Below are 20,066 nucleotides of genomic sequence, written 5' to 3'. Positions count from 1 at the left end.
TATCCTTCTAACACAACTCTGTAGTTTTTTGCAGCACTTTCTTACTTTCTGGTACCATAAGATACTCCAGGCTCATCTTGTATTTTTCCTGCCCCAGCTCTGGAATCAACCATTTTTCCAAGGAATGCTGGTTCCTTTTATTAGAAAATGGTATTTAGAAATCAATATCTGGGCACTAGGTTTGCTCATTGCTGTTGGGGTTTCATTGCTTCTAGGTCCTCTCAGTGGATAGAGCTAGGCAAGATATGGATGTACACTCATATATACATAGACATCCACATTTATTTATGTATCTTTCCATGTAAAAACCATGAATCCACACGGATATTTCCAATTCCAATCCAACACCACACAATAGTCTAGCCTTTCCCTTTTCCTTATTTATAAATACATTCTCTGACAAGGAGAAATCTGTCTCTCATTACCCACAATGTATTTACTTATTTATTCAATCTTAGTGTAAATATATATATATATATATATATATATATATACACACAGCAATTTCAGAATTGTTAATACCTACCTCTGTGAAAAAAATTGTTAACTAGAGTAGAGTATTTGTGTGTACTTCTTTTTTTCTTTAGCATTACAGTATCCAGTTGATGTCTTCCAAAGGTATTCTGGTTAATTCTTTTCTTCCCCATCCCCTTCAGTGTGAGAATACTACTCATTTGTAATACGGTTAGGTTCATTTGTTACTGTTTATATTCTACTTTGGTTTCCTTCCACATCTGGATTAATTTTAATTAATTATTTATTTTTTTTGGTATATAAAACATTACCATAGTTTAGCAGTCAGAGCTATACTAAAAGCTATACTCAGCGATAGTATACTGTATGCTCTCCTGCTCAATCTTATTGCCCTGTACCTATTTCTCCATTCTTTTCACTCTGTTCTCACCCACCCCCTGAAGGTAACCAATCTTATTAGTTTCTGATTTATCCTTCCTATAGTTCTTTGGCACAAATGAGCAGATATCCCTTTCTTTCTTACATGAAGAGTAGTACACTATAGATGTTTTTTTGTACTTTGCTGTCTTCATTTAACAAAACAGCCTAGAAATTACTCTATATCAGTTCATAGAGACCACACTCATCCTTTTTTAACAGCTGTACAGTACTCCATCACGTGGATGTACCACAGTTTAATCAAATAATCTCCTATGTATGGAGATTTAGGTTATGGGCATTCCAAAATGTGCAATTATAAACAACGATGCAACGAATAACCTTGTGTGTATATATTTTCATATTGTTGGAGGCACATCTCCAGGGCATATTCCTAAAAGTGGGATTGCTGAGTCAAAGTGTAAATGCACAAGTAGATTTTTTTTAGATGCTGCCAAATTCCCATCCAGACGGGTTATACCCATCAGCTTATGTAAGAACGTCAGTTTCCTCACAGCTCAGCAAACGTTTGTCATACTGTTTAACTTTTGCCAGTCTGACAGATAAGAAAGGTATCTCAACATGTTTCAATTTACATTTCTCTAATTATGAGTTAGTTTGAACATTTTTTCAAATATTTAAGGTCCTTTATTTTGTTTTAAATGAATTGATTAATCATCTTTTTTCCCCATTTTTCTCTTGGGTTTTTGGTTCTTTGTCTCTCAGTTTTTAAGAATTCTTGGATATTAGCTCTTTGAGGCATTTTGTTCCAGTTTCCCAGTTGCCTTTTGATATTGTCTACTTTTTGCAATGCAAAATGTTTTTAATTTTTATGTAGTCTTATTAATCTTTTATTGCCCCTGGGTTGAGTCATAGTCAGAAAGCCTTTCCCAAAGCAAGGTTGAAGAGGAATTTACCCATGTTTTCTTTTAGAGCTACTACAGTTTCATTTTTTACATTTAGATTGCTAATCTCTTTGGAGTTTATTTTTGTATATGGTATAAAGTATGGATTTGATTTTACCTTTTTCCAAATGGCTATCCAGCTGCCCCATCACTAGTCATTTAAAAAGTCCAGTGATTTGAGATGTCATCTTTATCATATATTAGATTTCTATATGTGCTTGGGGTTTGTTTCTGGACTTTCTACTCCATTCAACTGGTCTATCCATCTGTTCATGTACCAGCTCCACAATGTTTTAACTATAGAGGCTTTATAGTATGTTGTACTGTCTGTTGGGGCAAGTGCTTTTTTTATGTTTTTCTGGTTATTCCTGCATGTTTGTTTTTGCATACGAAGTCTAGTATTAACTTGTCTAACTCCATAAAACAGCTTGTTGGAATTTTAATCGAATTGCATTACATTTATAACTGACATCTTTATAATAAAAAATTGAGTTCTCCTATGTAAGAACAAGGATGAATTTCCATTTGCTCAAATCTACTTTTGTAGAAGACTTCTTTTCTAGGCATTTCTAAGCACATAACTATACTACCTTGGAAAATATCAGGCACACAAATAGTGCTCAATAAATGCTTGCCTACATAATTATATTAAAGCTTTTTCTGTAATAAAAAATATTCTTCAGTTCAAGGCAATCCACAAGTATTTGCCTTGTTCTCATTCTAAGGTTAGCGTAAGTTAAGTCTACAAAAGGGTTTCGCCCTGAAAAAGCTGACAGTCTATTTAGGGAGACAGAGTAACAGGCAACATATTTAAATAATGTTACTAAACCCAAACTTTTATGCCAAAATGTTAGGAGGAGATGGTGAGTGCTACAAAGGTTCAGAAAGAGAACTGAACAAAGTGGTATGAAGTGCTACATCAAGAAATGTTTGTAAACTATACCTGAAAAAAGTATAAAATTCAAATCAACACAAAATCACAACTGAAGACAGGTATTTTAATTAGTATCTCTGTGCACACTGTCCATCTAGTAGAGTGAACTCTGATACGCTGCTGTATTTTATTTCTTATTAATATCTTATTAATTTCATATATATATATGAGTTATGATGTTACAATAAATCCAGAGTGTCCTACAGGTAACAAAGGCCCTCATTACCTTCCATTCTGTTGAGGCTGGAGAATATCCAACAGAAGCTGTTTAACTTCACTAGGTGACAGCTGATATAAGTCTGTGGCTGGCTTGTTTCTGCCACGGATCTGTAGTTCATATTCCATAGCATGGATGATCCACCTGAAACAAAACAGGGGAAGCATGAATCAACAACTCTTGAAATAAAATCACCTTGTGCTTCTCCCAGCAACGCCCTTAACAGCACTGACCCATCCAAAGGGGAATGAAGAAAAGGCCATTTGAATTTCCTGAACCGTTGATATAATTATTTCCATCAAGGTTATGCGACACGATTAGACTCTTAAAAATGAGGCCTGCTCTTGCATATGAGGTTAGGTAGTAAACATGAAAATAGGTTAGTACTTAAGTTCTTATCAAATGAGATTCTACCAATTCGATATGATAGTATACTGCACACAAATAGCCGCCACACCATTATTTTCTTAATACTAGAATATGTGAAAAGCAAACAGGATAAAAACAAATTATTTTAAGAAATGGGCTGAGATATGCTATTATATAAATATTCCTTTCCCAGGAAGGATAAGAAATTTTCACCTCTTTCTTTTACTTTGCAGTCGTTCCCTTGCGATTGGAGGGGCTAGAGGAGAAGTACCTGCCTTGGAAATACAGGGGCACAGTTAGCTATAACTTAATTATACTAGTATGTTAGGGAACACACTTCAACCAACAGATTTCAGAAGAATCTTCTTTATAGATATTTAAATGCTGTTCACGTACCTATTCTTAATCTATTCTTTAATAGATATTTAATTGCTGTTCATAAAATAATTTTTTATTACAGAAAAAGCTTTAATATAATTATTTAGGCCAGCATTTATGGAACACTATTTGTGTGCCTGGTATTTTCCAAGGTGGTATAGTTATATGCCTAGAAATTTCTAAAATATTAATTATTTTATGTGCAAGTAATTTTATTTTTTGATCTGAGAAGCTTTCAATAAGTATTTTTACAGTTTCATCTCATTTCTTTCATTTACTCTATTCTGAAGACAGACTTAGATAAACTAGTTATGAAACCAAAGAAAACCCTGCAAATAATACTGTGCCTTAGGGAACCAGAACTCTGCACACCATTAGGGAAAGCTGGGGAATTAGCTGTACACAGCCGATTCCAATGCTCTATCCTTAAATCCTTGGGTGAACACTGAACAACAGACAGACAGTGTAGCTCAGCGTCTGGAAAGAATGTGCCTTCATTCATCCATGCTGCTTTGTCTCTCAAACAGGGGCTGTGTAGCCAGCCCACTGGTAGAAAAGTCTAGTTAACAGCAACTAAGATTTAAAGTGGCTAAGTTACTGCACTCAAATATATCACTATCTTCCTCTTGATACACTTATTTGAATGACAACGCACAAGGCTACTGCAGGTACAGAGATTAAAAAGGTAGGTGGATATAATCAAAAGATTAAAGTCCTTCTTTCTGCCAAGGCTAGTTTGCAGAACAACAGTGATGCATCTCATGGGATGACTTGAATGTCTCTCAGTGGAAAAGAAGGTAAGAAAAATGTTAAGCCTTCCCAGTTGAGCCAGAGGTGATATCAACCAGATACCCCTGCCTGCCGATTATGTGTTGAAGAACACTGAGATAGATTATAGAGGCATAAGAGAGACACAAGAATGGAACATAATTTTTAAAATGTATTATCGTTACTATTACCATTGATAGTACATACTAAATATTTAATAGTTGCTCATTGGCAAGAACATTAAGATGACAAAGTATTTGCAAACACCAAAATAAATGTTTGTGAGCTTCCTGATAACATGCAACAACAGAACACGTGACAGAATTAAGATTTACAATTTGCGTTTCTCTAATCAGTTGAAAAAGAAAAACTACACTAAACCTATGTTATTGCCAAAGACTAGAATTTCTTAATTGTTCATCCACATTATTATTAACTATATTTAGTCAGGATGTTATACACAAGCATAAAAATCACCAGGATACAGTTACCTTGGATGCTTTGATGTTAAAGCTGCTTATGAAATTAGCTGTTAAAGAAACATTTCAGTTATAATAAACTGCTCCACGGACCTCTCTTTAAATAAAAAAATTCTATTTTTAATTTTACAGGTTAGACAGAGTTGTCGTCTATTTATTATTTTCTTTCTTTAACATTTAAAATTAATATTCAAGGCAGCTTAGTATAATAGAAGGGATATCAAATTAAAAATCTAAAGAACTGCCTTTTGGTCTCCTCAACAAGCCAATGGCATGAAAAGAAAAGAGGGGGTAGGGAGTAATGTTCTAGATTAAAAGTGACTTAAGAGACATAACAACTAACACCATGTGTGGGCCTTGTTTGGGATCCTGATTGTTTTTAAAAAATCATTTTGAGACAACCAGAGAAATCTGAATAAGAATTGAATATCAGGTGTTATTAAGGAATTATTGCTAATTTTGTTGGGTGTAATAATGGTATTGTGATTATTAAGAAAAAGTCCCTTTTTAGAGACATATACTTACTAAAATATCGAGGGGTAAAAGTCATAATGTCTGGAATTTGCTTTATAATCTACAGCAAAAAACAATGAAGAAAATATGGCAAATGTAAATTACTAACCACTGCTTATACCCATTTACATAATGGGCATATGAGAATTTACCAAATTATTATATTATTACACATTTAAAAATTTTCATAATGAAAAGCAAAAACAATAAAAGACTTGAATACCAATTCAGTCACTTACCAACTATGCCCCATTGGCAAGTTATTTTTCAAATGGGAATGTTACTATTACTTGTTCAGCTCATTTTATGGAATTATTTTGAGGAACAAATAAGACAATGTATGTTAAAAGGCTTTTGAAACCATAGAGTCATTAAAATGTTAGCAAACTCCCTTTATTTGACTTCTCAGACTCAGGGTGGAGGAAGGTAATACAATTTTTTAACTCAAGTCTTGGAGTTAATTAATCAAGTGCCACATCTGTTTGACTTCAGGAGGCATCTTCTTCTAAAATAAGTCACTTTCTCATTTTTAAAATGCTTACTTTTTAAAGTCCTCCCAAACCTGAGTTATTAAAACTAAGCATCGTGTATTACATTTAGCTTTTAAAATCTTTAGTATCATAAAAAAAGATAGTGGGAGATTTAAAAATTTCCCCTCAGGCTTCTTCCTTCTGTCTATAAAATCTCAGCAATTCTTTGAGCAAATTATAGAAAACACTGTACTCAACAGCAACCCAAGAAATATAACTGTTTTTCATTCATTCAAGCACAAATGAATATAACTTATCAGATTATTAAAATACATTTATTCATTCAAAAATATTGCCAAACTAATCTTTTTAGCTTGGAATTCTTCAAAAGACTAAAGTAAAAACAGCAAAATAGCCTTAGACATAAACTATACTATACTATACAGCAGTCATAGAGACTTAGAGAAAGTAAGTTACGAAGTGTATTACCACAGTTAAGAAAGTCAAAGACATTTTATCCGTTTTTAGAACTACTAATACAAAAGGGCATTAATTCCTTTGCATGGGAAAATCTGACTCCTTACTCTCATTCCCAACGACAAAGTCACCAAACCTGGTTTGACAATTCCAATGGAAAAGCCCTTAATGCAAAATGGGGAAAGACAGAAAGCAAGCAAATGTGGAAGGTCAAAAGAATGAAGGTTATCCTTGGACCAGAGCCTTATAAATTCAGTCTGTCTAAAGAACCAGGGATGTGCTCGACTTGCCAATAAGCAAATGAGAAAGTGGCAGATACACAGGAATGACCAGATCAACCATCGTACGTATCATGGTTTGACTTCAGGACGATGAATTAATTCCTCAGCGCTGCTCAAAGAGTCTGAAGAGGGGGACTAGCATTCCTACACAGTCCTGGGAATAAGCTTATCCTTATGAGGTTAGGAAGCATATTGTGTAGGTACTGGCATTTTTCTTTCCAACATGCCCTAATCAAGCAGTCAAATATAAAATAAAGTACACCGAAATCTGACATCATTCATAAACCAGAACGGCTGTCATTTTCTGAAAAAATGCCATAAAGAATAACTGATCCATAGCAAGACACAATTTTTTTTAATAATCATTTTGAGGCTATTTCAAGGTACCAAGAAGTATTTGCCAAGTTTGCTGTTAAACAAGTGAATGAATAACTCGCTGTGGAAGCATTTTACTAAGCCATATAATAGGGGATGTGAAAGCTGCAAGAAGGGACTTTCTTGCTTGATTCATATTAATACAGAGAGGGAGACAATTTGATAAGGCAAACTGAGCTTCCTGTTTCGTAACCAGAGAACGAGTCCCCCACTCTACCTCTGATCTAATCACAACAGAATAGAGGTACGAGAGCCCCATCACCTCACTTCCTTACCTCACATCAAATGTCAAAAACAAAGACCTTTGAATGAGTATCAAACCACGCTCATGAACTCAGGGCTGCAGTGATCTCCTCTTTCCTTTACTGCACAAGCAATGTTATAGTCATAGTACCTGTAACACAGGCCTTCTCTGAGTATTGGATGTGTGATCCACAGATGAAGTTGTGGGTATTAGAAGACAAGACATGGCTGGATCATAATTCCTAACAGAGGATGTCCTGGAAGTATGGAAAGCAGAGATGAAAAAGGCTTGATACTATACCCTCAGGGGTTATCTCCCACTAAGGCCTGACTGACAGACCTAGGGCAGAAAACAGTTGATTGGCGGTCTTGACAGTAATGGGCCTGTCAGGAACTTGATCTATTTCAACATGCAAGCTGGAGCACAAATCAATAATGAGACGGAAAATCAAATCATTATCAGACTAGAATTCCATTCCTGTGAGCAGGCTAATTTCATTCGCTGGAGTGCCTGATAACAGGAATGTTGAAGAAATTGCATTGGCAGGATTAACCTTTGAAAAATCGAAAAGACACATGGTGGTATTGGTTTAAAGCAACTGAGGCAGTGGGTGATGTAAATAAATAAATTTTAAAAATCCAAAAACCTCAGAGAGAGAGGTTAAAACAGAGATAAAAGTATACATAGTGCAAGGGAATTCTGGGCAAGATGTACCACAACTAAGACAAAAGTTCTTACTTCTTATGTCCATTCAGCCTAGTGAATGTTGGCATTTCAGGAGGAACATAGTGTTAAAAGCTGACTGAGGTGGGGCCGGCCCGGTGGCGCAAGCGGTTAAGTGCGCGCGCTCCGCTGCGGCGGCCCGGGGTTCGCTGGTTCGGATCCCGGGCGCGCACCGACGCACTGCTTGGTAAGCCATGCTGTGGCGGCGTCCCATATAAAGTGGAGGAAGATGGGCACCGATGTTAGCCCAGGGCCGTCTTCCTCAGCAAAAAAAGAGGAGGATTGGCGGATGTTAGCTCAGGGCTGATCTCCTCACAAAAAAAAAAAAAAAAAAAAAAAAAAAAAAAAAAAAGCTGACTGAGGTATCAATCTCTTTACTCATAATCAACATTTAAAAGAGGGAAACAACAGTAAAAAGTCAGATATAAATAAGTCTAAAATGCTTTAACCAATAAGGAAGTAAAAAAAGAATGTTTTCTATAAATCCCCTCTCTCCTTTCTTTTAAAATCATGCTACAATCACTACAATACACAAAGGGGTAACTTTCTAGAGCAACAAGTTTAACAATTTATAAGAAATTTGACATTCAAGGACTCTATAAATGAATAATCTGCTCATCAATTTTAAGCAAACTAAAACCTTCCAGGGACTAATTCAAGGTAAATTTTGTAAAGAAACATACTGAGTATGTGTTTGCTGCTGGCAGTAGACTAACATGCAAAGAAGCCATTCACTTAAGGAGCTGAGGTCTGAGTAAAATTTATTAAGGATGAAATGCAATAAAAATACATTAAAAAGATACAAAAATATCTTTCTCCTTTTCAGAGGGACACTATCATAAGCCCCACGGACAGGATAATGGCACTTCTCTGAAACTGTCCAACATCTGTAGAGTAGAAACAGGGTTCCAACACCTCTTTGTTAGCGTGGTGGAGGAGCGCTGTGGGCACAGGTGTAAGGACATGCATCTTATGAGGTCCCACCAGGCGATGGAGGGGAAAGACCACGCCAGAGAATCCAAAAGGGTTTTGAATTAAGGTTTCTGTATGAAACGCTTGGGGATCATTCCACTGGGCCCTAAATGAGACACAACCACAGCAGAAAGAGATGCCTCCAGAATGAACGTCTCTTGCGGGAGCAGAGGGTCTTTGCAAGCCTAGGACTGGAAGACAAGAGTGACTGTGTGTGTGTTTGCTGGAACGGGGGAAGGTTCCTCCTTCTTGGGATTTGTGGTGTGGAAAAGAAATCCCCAGAGGGACTTGTTCTCCAAAAGCCACAAGACAGGAGCTCAAACTATTGAATGTCACAGCAATACAGCTGAAGCATTATCCTTTGGAAAACATCTTCACATTCCTTACCCAGAATCCCCATGCCCCAACGAGGAAGCCAGAGCAGGGAAAGCCTCCCAATTTGACAGAAGAGAGCTGAAAGGGGGGGTGGGGCAGCATGAACTCTAGAGTCATTCACCCTGGGTCTAAATCCTGGTTCTCAGTCTTGTGACCTTGGGCAAGTTACTTAACTTCACTGAATTTTCATAGTATCTTAATATATATCTTGCAGTGTGCAAGGGGCTAACTTAGAATCAGGTCCAAATTGTCCCCATTTCCGTGGTCTCATGATGAATAAAAGGGGCAAAATCTCATTTCCCTTTGTTTGTTAACTTGTAACTATTCAGGCTCCCCAGTGTGCCTTGCACCGTACAATGCTGATCCTAGACTGGAGGACTGACAAACACAAGACAAAAAAACACCGGGAGCCAATGCACATCATAGGTGCTACACGAATACTTGAATACAAAATGGGTTATAAGTTGACATCATGTAGAAGGCACCACAAAGGTCATGAAGTTTTAGAAATAAACAGTAAGGCCTGTTTACCTGAGAAAACAGCAGCAGTATACACAAGTGAACGGACACGTACAAAGTACTTAAGATCAAAGAACAAGAACTTTGGAGTCAGGCAGACCTGGTATAAACCCCAGTTCTTTCATTTACTGGTTTGACTAAGACAGGCCATCTGAGCTCTCTGAATCTCAGTTTGTTTACTTTAAAATGAGAGTCCTAGTGCCTACCTCAAAGCTGTTGTACAGAGTAAATGAGATAATATATGTGAAGTATTTTTAGCACATTGCCTAGCATATAATAGGTGTTCAATAAATAATAATTGTGGTTATGCTGATGGAGGAAAAGGAGGAGGAAATAGTCTCCCAGAGTAAACTTCTGAGTGTAATAACCATGTGTTCGTGGTTGTTCATATGTGTACCCCCTGAGATCCTTACTGGGAATGCTGCTCAGAGAGGTTCCATTTATAAGACAACTTGCATACTCTGATATGATTATCTGCACTATTCCATTAATAAACGAATGGAGAAAAGTGCCATATCCTTTTATCTTCTTCATGTATGACTGGATTTTCATATAAAGAAGGCCCTGTTTAACTCGATCATTTCCTGAAGGTCATGACTTGTACAAATCAAGTGCATTTATCAAAATTAAAAGTCCTTTATTTCTTTCTCTAATGAGTACAAGACATGCTGTCTTTTGTTTTTCCTAAATTCCCTATCACTAGCTCAAGGCAAGCTACCTGAACCTGCTTACAACCTATGTATTAAATAATCTGGCAAATTTTATTGAGCAACTCCTGTGAGCCAGACCCTGATACAGACAGGAAGATAAGATCTAGTCCCTATCCTTACCAGAAGTAAATTTCTTAAATAAATTACTCCTTATTAAAAAAAATTAGACTCTTCCCCAACCAAAAAGGTTCCAATGTTTACAGCTGACCTTCCTGCATAAGAGGAAATACACATAATGAGTTGGGCAGGGACACTGTTAATACTCACAATGGGAATATAATGCCACAATTACTTCCACGATAAGTTTCAGGACAGTGAATAATTCAAGTTTCATGGCAAATTTCTTCATCAGGAGGTTTTTGCTTTCGTTAAATAAAGTCACATGTTGCTGTCCTGGCATTTTTATTTTGGGTGAACACAGTTTAAGGAAAAGAGTTTATTATTTCTCATGGAAGGCACTGAACATATAGAGTAGCAGATACAAAAAAGGGAAGAAAACTATTTTTAGAAGAAACTAAACATACTTCATTCGAAGAGAAGGAAGCTTCAGGTCAGATTTGAATTCAAGAAACAAAATTACACTGGATTTTTGAGGGAACATAAATCAGCCTAAAATGCTGAATAAGTAGTAAAGGAAAAACTACAAGGGGCTGAAAAACACAGCATTGTAAAATCCTGGGAAACTGTTAACTTTTAATCTAAGGCTTTGTTTAAATCTCTGCAAGGATGACTATCACAAAGAGGCTCTCCTGAATAGAACGTTTACTACAAAGAATGTACTTTGGAAGAGTTATAACCTACACTTCTGAGTTAGCCTCAGAGAAATGCCTGAGTCTGTGACAACAGAGTACTTTTAATACCCTGGATGGATATGGAGAATCACATTCCTTTTCATTTAGAGACAAGTCACATGGAAGACCCATTTCTGTATCCTCATATGTAGTCAAGAGGCTGGAGTTGAAAATATTAGATCAGAGATCAAACAAATCACGGTACAATTCAAAGTTCTTATAATTGATTTGAATACTTCTAAATCTTTGAAAAGAGCAATTTTAAGGGATAAAAATGAAGGTAAAGTTCTATGCAGAGTGAATTCACTTCTCGATCAAAAGAAAGAGAAGATAAAGAATAGAAAATTCACCTGAAATATACGATACAGTCATGTGCCGCATAATGACATTTTGGTCAATGACGGATCTCATTTAGGACAGTGGTCCCATAAGATTAGTACCATACAGCCTAGATGTGTAGTAGGCTATACCATCCAGGTTTGTGTGAGTACACTCTATGTTTGCACAATGACCAAACTGCCTAATGATACGTTTCTCAGAACGTATCTCTGTCGTTAAGTGATGCATGACTGCCACTGAAATCAGGCAAATAGTTTAAAAAATAATCTCAACTAAAACTGAAAAATATAACTTATAAAGTAGAAATCTCCTAGAGAAAATAACTGATTCCATTTATGTATATTTTTCAGATATTTTTCCACACATATATTACACATATAGATGTACAGTATTATTATTGTTCTTTTATAAAAAATGGAACAACACATTTGCAACTCATTTTTTTCACTTAATTTATCTTGGATATTTATAACTGTCAGTATATAGACTTCATCTTGTTTCTTGTAATGGTTGCACAGCATTTTACTGTATGGCTATAACAATTTATTTAAACTGTTTCCTACTGATGGATATCTGGGTTGTTCCCAGTGTTTCACTATTTCAGACAATGCTGAAATGAAGATTGCTGTAAAACACATCCAAATTCCTAAAATGAGAGTTGTTGAAACAAGAGGTATGCAGATACTGCCAAATAAGCAACTAGTTTTGTATATGTAGTTTTTTGAAGGAAAAAAACGGGTAATCATTTTTCATAAAGTGCTTCATACTCACATGCAAAATTAAAACTAAGAAATGAAAAGAAAATCAATCCAACAATAAAGAAGAAAGGAAAAAAGTAACAACAAGAAAGCATGGTAAATAGGAAACATAAAATAAAATGGCAGGAATAAGTCAAAATAATAAGAAATGGCACAAATGTAAAATATATATTTCTATTAAAAGATAATCTGAGGGGGCCAGCCCAGTGGTGCAGCGATTAGGTGCGCGCGCTCCGCTGTGGCAGCCTGGGGTTTGCGCTTCGGATCCCAGCCATGCACCGAGGCACCGCTTGTCAAGCCATGCTGTGGCGGCGTCCCATATAAAGTAGAGGAAGATGGGCACGTATGTTAGCCCAGGGCCAATCTTCCTTAACAAAAACAGGAGGATTGGCGACAGATGTTAGCTCAGGGCTGGTCTTCCTCTAAAAAAAAAAAAAAAAGATAACCTCAGAGTGGATTGAAAATAAATACAGCATAAATGCTGAATATATAATATATACCTATACAAAATGAAAAAAGAACATTGAAGGTAAAGGGATGGAAGACAGTATACCAAGCTAATAATGACGGAATAAGAAAGCAGGCACGGCAGTAATATCAGACAGAAAATAATTCAGTTGTTATATTTTATGCATTGTAATGGTCTCATGGTTATATAAAAAGTCCTTAACTTTTAGACATACACACTGAACTATTTACAGATTAAATGACATGATGGGTTTGCTTTAAATCTAGAGGGTATGTGTGTGGGGGGAGGAGTGAAATAAGATTGTCATATGATGACAGTGGTGGAGCTGGGTGACAGTATGGGCACACAGGGCTTTACTACACTATTCTCTATATGCAGATATATCTCTATATCTCTATTCTGCAGATGTTTGAAATTAAAAAAAATTTTTTAAGAATTCAAGTTGCAAAGCAATAAATGACACACAGATATAGTGATAAAAACTATAAATTAACATGGATAAAAGTGAAGCTTTAAAATACATAAAGCAAAACTGACAAAAATGCAAAGAGAAACTAACATCTATAATTATAATGAGAAAATTTTAAGACTTGATCAGCAATCGAGGATCAGGCAGAACAGAAATAGTGAAGATACTGATGATCCCATTGTACAATTAGCAAGTGATACTTACTCACATTCACACACATTCACCCATATTTGTGCCCAACAGAGACTATATATTCTGTCCAAACACTTGAGGAACACCCCAATGACCACGTGTTAGTTTACTCTATATGCTCAGGTATCATTTCACTCTTTTACAATTAGAACATACTCACGTGACACTTGTACAATCAAAAATATATTTAAAAAAGAAAAGAAACATGTACACTTTGTTTGGTTGTGACGGGCTTTTTAGACAGGCTGTCTCATTTCATGTCACAGGAAACCGTGGGCTGGGATGAAAGCAAGGGCAGAGGGTCAGTCATCTGTCCCAGGCCACTGAGAGGAGAAGCTCTCCTGAATGCCCACGTCGGGTCAACTCGCCTGACCACATGGCCTCACAAAACTCTTGATTAAGAAAATTCAAGATCACAAGAGCCTTACTTTCAATTTCTTCTCCAAACAGAACACTTATGATTTTTATGATTAAAAATAGACTCTGGTAGAATATGGACACAGCAGACTATTCTTAAAAGGATCAAATTTTTATCTGAGTGTGTCCTCCTGACACTCTTTTTACTGAAAAATCATTCTTAAGGCTTATCCACTTTATTCATAGGAATTTTTACAAGTATTGTGCTTAGTGGCTTTTTTTTTCTTTTTTTTTTTTTTAACATGACACGGCTGTTTAAAATCCCTGGAGTTTGATTTTACCAGAGACAGAGTTACTTCACTACGTCTAACATGGGTGTTAAACAGACAGGAGGATTCTTTCAGGGCACTGGTATTCATTTCTTCATGTCTCCAGACACCACCTGTATGACTTGGGGAAAAGACACACTTTCCTAAATACCTACCAGACCTGGGGCAGCACTTCACCCGGAGAGGCTGAGACTGTTAGAGGACAGCTTGAACGGTTCTCTTTATGCAAACACAAAGTACTTTACTCACCCAATTCGTATTTTCAGCATGCCATTGAATAACTCAGGGTTATTGGAGATGATCCAACCAATATGGATGACCAGTTCTTGCTGAAGGACCGCTTCCCTCTCATCGTGGGTATTACACTTGTAATAGATGATGTTCTTAATCACTCTTGGAGACAAAGGATTAGAGATAACCTCTTCTTCATGCCCAAAGGCACCCAGAGTTACCTACAAGTGGCAGAATTTTATTGGAAAAATTTCCTAGCTACTAAAAGATAAAAGAAAGAAATTCAAGGCTCAGGATGACTGGCAGGCTGAAATTACTCTATGCAAGCTAGGGAATTAGGTAGAATAACTGTTCCTGCTATTTATTAAAATGGCTTTCAAAGCACAACTCCCACTGGAGTTCATGATGGTTCACAGTCTGGTCTAAAATATAAGGGCAGGTGAGGGTCCCAGTTAGGGGAGTGGAGGTGAGTAGATAAAAGCAGGAAAGGAATATAAATAACTATTAAGGTAAAATTATTCTGAATAACTTTAATAGTAGAAACTCCCCAGAGAAACCAGAATACATTACTTTACTGCACAGTCTACACAATTTAGTATTTGAGAGTATATTTTTTGCTTCTTTTATAGTTTCTCATGTGAAACTTTCTGTTCTTTAACAACACTGTGAGGTTTTCAAAGGCAAGCGTGAGGTCACATGGCGGTAGCGTAGCCCCACTTCTCCTGGCACAGTGCTAGGCACTAGGGGGTGCTAACATGCTTGTTGTGCCTCTCTCACCTGTGGAGGGGAGAAACGCACTGCCCGTGAGCCTGGGACACGAGAAAGCACAGAGGGAAATGGCAACGAACGTTCAAAGCAGCAAGTGCAGCTGAAGCTGGCAAGAGGAATACCCCGGTCTCTCCCTCTCCTCTATCCTTAGATTTTGCCTCCCAGAAGAGTCTGTGGCCCTTCCTTCCTCCTCATAATCTCTCTTCTCTCTCTCCCTCTCTCTTCCATGTACAGTACATGTTTATAAGAAGCAGGAAAAAGAAGAGCAGATCAAAGGGCCCTTGTGTTTTCAGAGATGAGGGGAGAGAGCAGAACATGGGGTCTTTTGCCCTCGTTTTGTGAAGGAGTGAAAATTGAGAACTACTGGTTTATTATATCACAAGTGGTACCAACCTGTTAGTCCAAGTGCAATTACTTTTATTAACATGTCAGTGTGTAAAGACGAAAACAAACAGAAGGCACATCATTGACTCTGAAAGCAATGATGACTAAACCACTCTTTCATTCCAGAGAGCTTGAGGTGATCTGAAAGTGCTTTGCAGGAACAATATCACTTCAATTCTCAGGGTTGCATTTCATTAATGAGCAAAGGCAAACTTTGAATGCTCCATTCTCATTTCTTTTTTGTAAAGGGGTAAGATGCAGTCAGTGAATGGACTTCATGCACCTGAAGCAGAGCTGTCAGCCTCCTAGGCTTACCCAGCTCCCTAAGTGACTGTGTTCTTGGGAGATGTGCTAGTCTGATGGGCAATTGTCCAGCCACAGCCTCAGGACAGGCTCCAAGGCTTCCGGGATGTGGGGAGCAGAGTCTCGAGATCACAGGCTGCAAGCCCCTCTAGATAGTGTACACAATGGACATGACAACTCTAACCTACTCCTTCCCCAAGTGGCAGGTGCCAGAGACCCCAAAGATCTCCAAAGCCTTCTCATATGATCATACGTGGTAGAATTCACTATATTTTCAAACATACTACAGGGGCCTAAAATCCAAGAAGCAACAGCTTCCTAGAGCCTATTTACTTTCTTTCAGAGGTGGCTCATCCAGGGCACCAATACAAGACTCGGCAGCTGGAGGTAAGGACTGCAGTGAGAAAAGGTACTGGGTAAGTGACCTCCTGTGCTCTGGTCTATTTAGCTGATGAATGAGGATGAAAATTCTACCTTTTAATAACTTGCAAAAAACAGAAAATAACATGTGAAAATGATTTAACTTTTTCTCAGGAGTTTTTTATTAGTATAATCATTTTTTCATTATAATTAAATATTACAGGATAAAATAAATAGCTTATTATTCTAACATTTCAAAAGCTGGATATCAGGATGAAATACTTTCCCTTTTAATGAATTAAGAGCCCTGAAATATGAGCAATGGGTTGATTCCATTAAAGAGGGTTAAAGTATTTCATATTATTAAAGCTTATTAGATCCCTAGCTTATCTGTCAGGAAGACACAGTAAAGCACACATATTCCTGAAGAAGAGAAAGAAAGCAAACAGGTTTTCATTCCAACCAAATGATGACTCAGCCAGGTAATTAGCGCTTATAGAAAACAAAACAAAAAATGACAGCCACACCCCACTCTGCATACACACATGCACAGGCTCAATCCAACACACATTCACCAAGTGCCTATTCCAAGGCCCCGTGCTGGGCATACTGGGACCGGTGCTGGACAAGACCTGGGCCCTGACTGCCAGGGGTCCACAGCGTACCCTGGGGTGAGAGACACACATCCAAATGAACTGGGACCCAGGGCAGATTGTGAGACGTGTCACAGGCCTGTTGGGAGAACCCAGAGGAGAGAAGAACTGCCAGGTGGAGATGGCTCTGCAAGGAGGAGCAGACAAGAGCTGGCCTTGGTGTGAGGGGAGGAGCGCGAGGGAGAGGCGGCCCAGGGGGTTAGGGATCTGGGGAGTCAGTGCATTTCTAAGGGGGTGAGGAATCTCATGTGGAGCAGGAGGGAAATGTGCCCTTCACTAGTGACTGGTCTTTGCTCCTATACATGTCTGGAGTACTTCAGTAAGTATTAGTCCATTTTCTTAATTAGCATCTTCACTGATCTCAAGTTAATAGAGGAGTTGAAAATTAAAGCTCTAAGGTCCAGCAGGAAAAAGGGATGGTCTATTTAGTATCTGCGCATCTTTAAGACTAAATTTTGCTTGGAAAAGGAGCCTTTTGTAGAAACGCCTGAGCCACTGCTAACGTGCCTGTGAGAGGCCAATACACTGAGGCTGCCAGATTTAAAGCCAGGGTCTTACCCAGAAACCTTTGTGACTGTGACCGAGTAAGAGTCTGAAAATCCGATACTTACCTGTTTGCCCTGCACTAAAACATTAGTAATGGATGGGGCCAGGCTGTCCACTACTTTACTTAAAAGACTTGCTGCACGGCGCACAACCGACCTGGGGGCAAAGAAGAAAGCAGGCCAGAGGGTGACAAATCTAAAAGACGATCAATGAATAGGGCCCCTGGATGGGGAGACTTAAAAACATACTCAATTAGGTCCTCATGTAATAATGTGGAGGAAACACTGAGCCGAAGACAGTGGACCCTGCAGCAGAAAACTCCAGAATTAGGGAGGGGTCCCTCATCCTCAGCTCTGCCACCAGCATTATTCATGCCATTATCAATTTATAAGGAAAGAAAATAGAGCCTAACTATCCCTTTCATGGGGAGTGGGACAGGAGGAGGAACTGAATATTCTGATTTTGCATTAAAAAATTCATTAAGTCTGTCACTGGTACATGACATCTATTTCTATAACCACTTTAAATCATGTCTCTTTTGGTGTCTAGATAACCAAATCCCTGGATTAGGGAACTCACTTAATATTCAATTTTAGGAAGTGATACAATGAAATACCAATTTTTTTTTTCTTGATAAACCCAAAATGTTGGAAGAAAGAATTCACACTGCTATTTTTACATTTCTGAAAGTCTCAGACTGTAGGGAGAACAGATTTTTTTGAAGCACAGCACATGCAACACATAAGACATTTTTTCCCCTCAAAAGTAAAAATTCATGTGGAACTTTTAGATGGAGAAAATACAATAAAAATGTAGGTTTAAAACTGTTTCCTTATATTTCAGGATATCCATGGAAGCTGACCTATAAAAAACATTTATATTCCTTAATCTCAACATAGACGGACTAGTAGAAAATTAAGTCAATATCTGGTAAAGTTAGTGAAACAAACACCTCCTTCTTTTAGAGAAGCTTTCACCCACACACTATGAGACCAAAAAACATGTTTAACCCTCAGAATGCAAATAAGCCCACACGTTTCAAGCAGCTTGAGTTTCCACATTCTGTGCATGTTACCTGTTTCCCATGTACCAGAAAAGTAGTAATGTGTGGGGCTATAGAGGAAGAAAATTTCTGGGTAAATGCAGCCCCGTAGCGCACCGCCAACCTGGGTGTGTCAGTGGAAAGCCATAAAAGGGAAAATACAGTGAATAAAACTTCCAGGAGTCTGTTCTTTTAAACATAACATCACTCTAAAAGTCTGCTCGTTAATGATTTATCTAAAATGCAAGTATAATACATAAAGCAAAAATAGGTTTGCTTAGACAAAAATATGATTATAGACGACATTTGAAATTTACTGGCTAAAAAACATCTATCAGCTTCCGTGCCTTACTGTGCTAAGAATTTACAGTGAAAATTTGAGATTTAACCACAGGATGATTACATTATTTCTTCTAGGTTGGAATGGTATATTTACTATAAATCTTAGAGTTGAAACAAAAATAAGAGATTATTTTGTCTAATCCTCTTACTTCAGAGATTAGAAACCTGAGGCTCACTGAGGTTAAGGGAGTTTCTTATTACACTGTTTCAGACTTTTTTTTTTCAAAATTAGATAATAATGGGTCATTTAAAAAATATATATACTCTTACTTTCAAAATATTAGATTCTGCTAGTAAAACTGTTAGAACTGCTTTCAAGTGCAGAAGACCATGCATTTAGGCATACCTATCCAATTGTGAATTTAAACAATTTTATCGCAACCTACATAATTTTTTTTCAATCTCTAGGAAGAGACTACCTTTGCGGAACATATCAGTTATTTATGAAGCAACTATAGTCACTGGGATTCAGTCAACTTAAGTGGTAAGAGAACTACCTTCTAAGTATATTATTTTTTGCTTATGATTAAATGAACCATTGGTCTCTTTTCATGGCCTTCTATAACAGAATAGGTTTCCTGAATACAAATTAGAACCTAAAGCACCTTGCTGGGACAGAGGGGGTGCAGGGTAGGAAAGAGTCATTAACATATGGTTCCAGTGAATACTCTCCAGGTTCTATTCCAATGGAAGTCTTTATTCCCAGACATTTTTTAAATATCTTGAGAGAGCCATGATAAGATCCTTAGAAAGTAGACAGAGTCACGGTGCCGTTACCTCGGAGTTTAAAAGTAAAAATTAGGAGGAATAATTATCTTTAAGATTGGTCCATCATCTTTAGGCTATTAAATATGACAACACAAAAAATAAAACATAATGACAAGGACACTAATACGAACCAAAGCTTTTTGCTGCCAGCTCTTCTATAGACTCTCTCAATGTGATCAGAAACGGTACCTAGACATTGGATAATAGAGTCTTTGTTGAAAAAAGCTTTTAATTAAATGCATAACATTTATTCTCCTTTAAAAAAAATCACCCTTGAATTTTCATTTTGTTCCACTAGAGCTGATACATCCATCCATTAACATTCTGAACTACCTGACATATTATGTAACCTGTATATATAATGT

At 37.3% G+C, this 20,066-nt stretch overlaps 1 protein-coding gene across 8 annotated transcripts in view; it reads right to left on the bottom strand.

Moving 5' to 3' along the window:
• The window catches only part of PHKB (phosphorylase kinase regulatory subunit beta), a 215,184-nt gene that overhangs the window by 11,001 nt on the left and 184,117 nt on the right, over positions 1-20,066 (bottom strand). For 6 of the 8 annotated variants that reach the window (XM_058527747.1, XM_058527750.1, XM_058527754.1 and 3 more), the window contains 4 exons: positions 19,833-19,890; positions 17,615-17,705; positions 14,554-14,756; positions 2,957-3,091 (listed from right to left, as the gene is read on the bottom strand). In XM_058527747.1, the coding sequence (XP_058383730.1) occupies positions 2,957-3,091; positions 14,554-14,756; positions 17,615-17,705; positions 19,833-19,890 (487 nt within the window). Of the gene's footprint in view, positions 1-2,956; positions 3,092-14,553; positions 14,757-17,614; positions 17,706-18,624; positions 18,716-19,832; positions 19,891-20,066 lie in introns of all 8 variants that reach the window. The other 2 variants (XM_058527748.1, XM_058527753.1) reach the window with 1 other exon arrangement.

Source organism: Diceros bicornis, chromosome 32, assembly GCF_020826845.1.
Source record: "Diceros bicornis minor isolate mBicDic1 chromosome 32, mDicBic1.mat.cur, whole genome shotgun sequence".
NCBI classification, from domain to species: domain Eukaryota; kingdom Metazoa; phylum Chordata; class Mammalia; order Perissodactyla; family Rhinocerotidae; genus Diceros; species Diceros bicornis.
The sequence above is the reverse complement of the archived record's forward strand: the minus strand, read 5'-3'. Positions and strand labels throughout refer to the sequence as shown.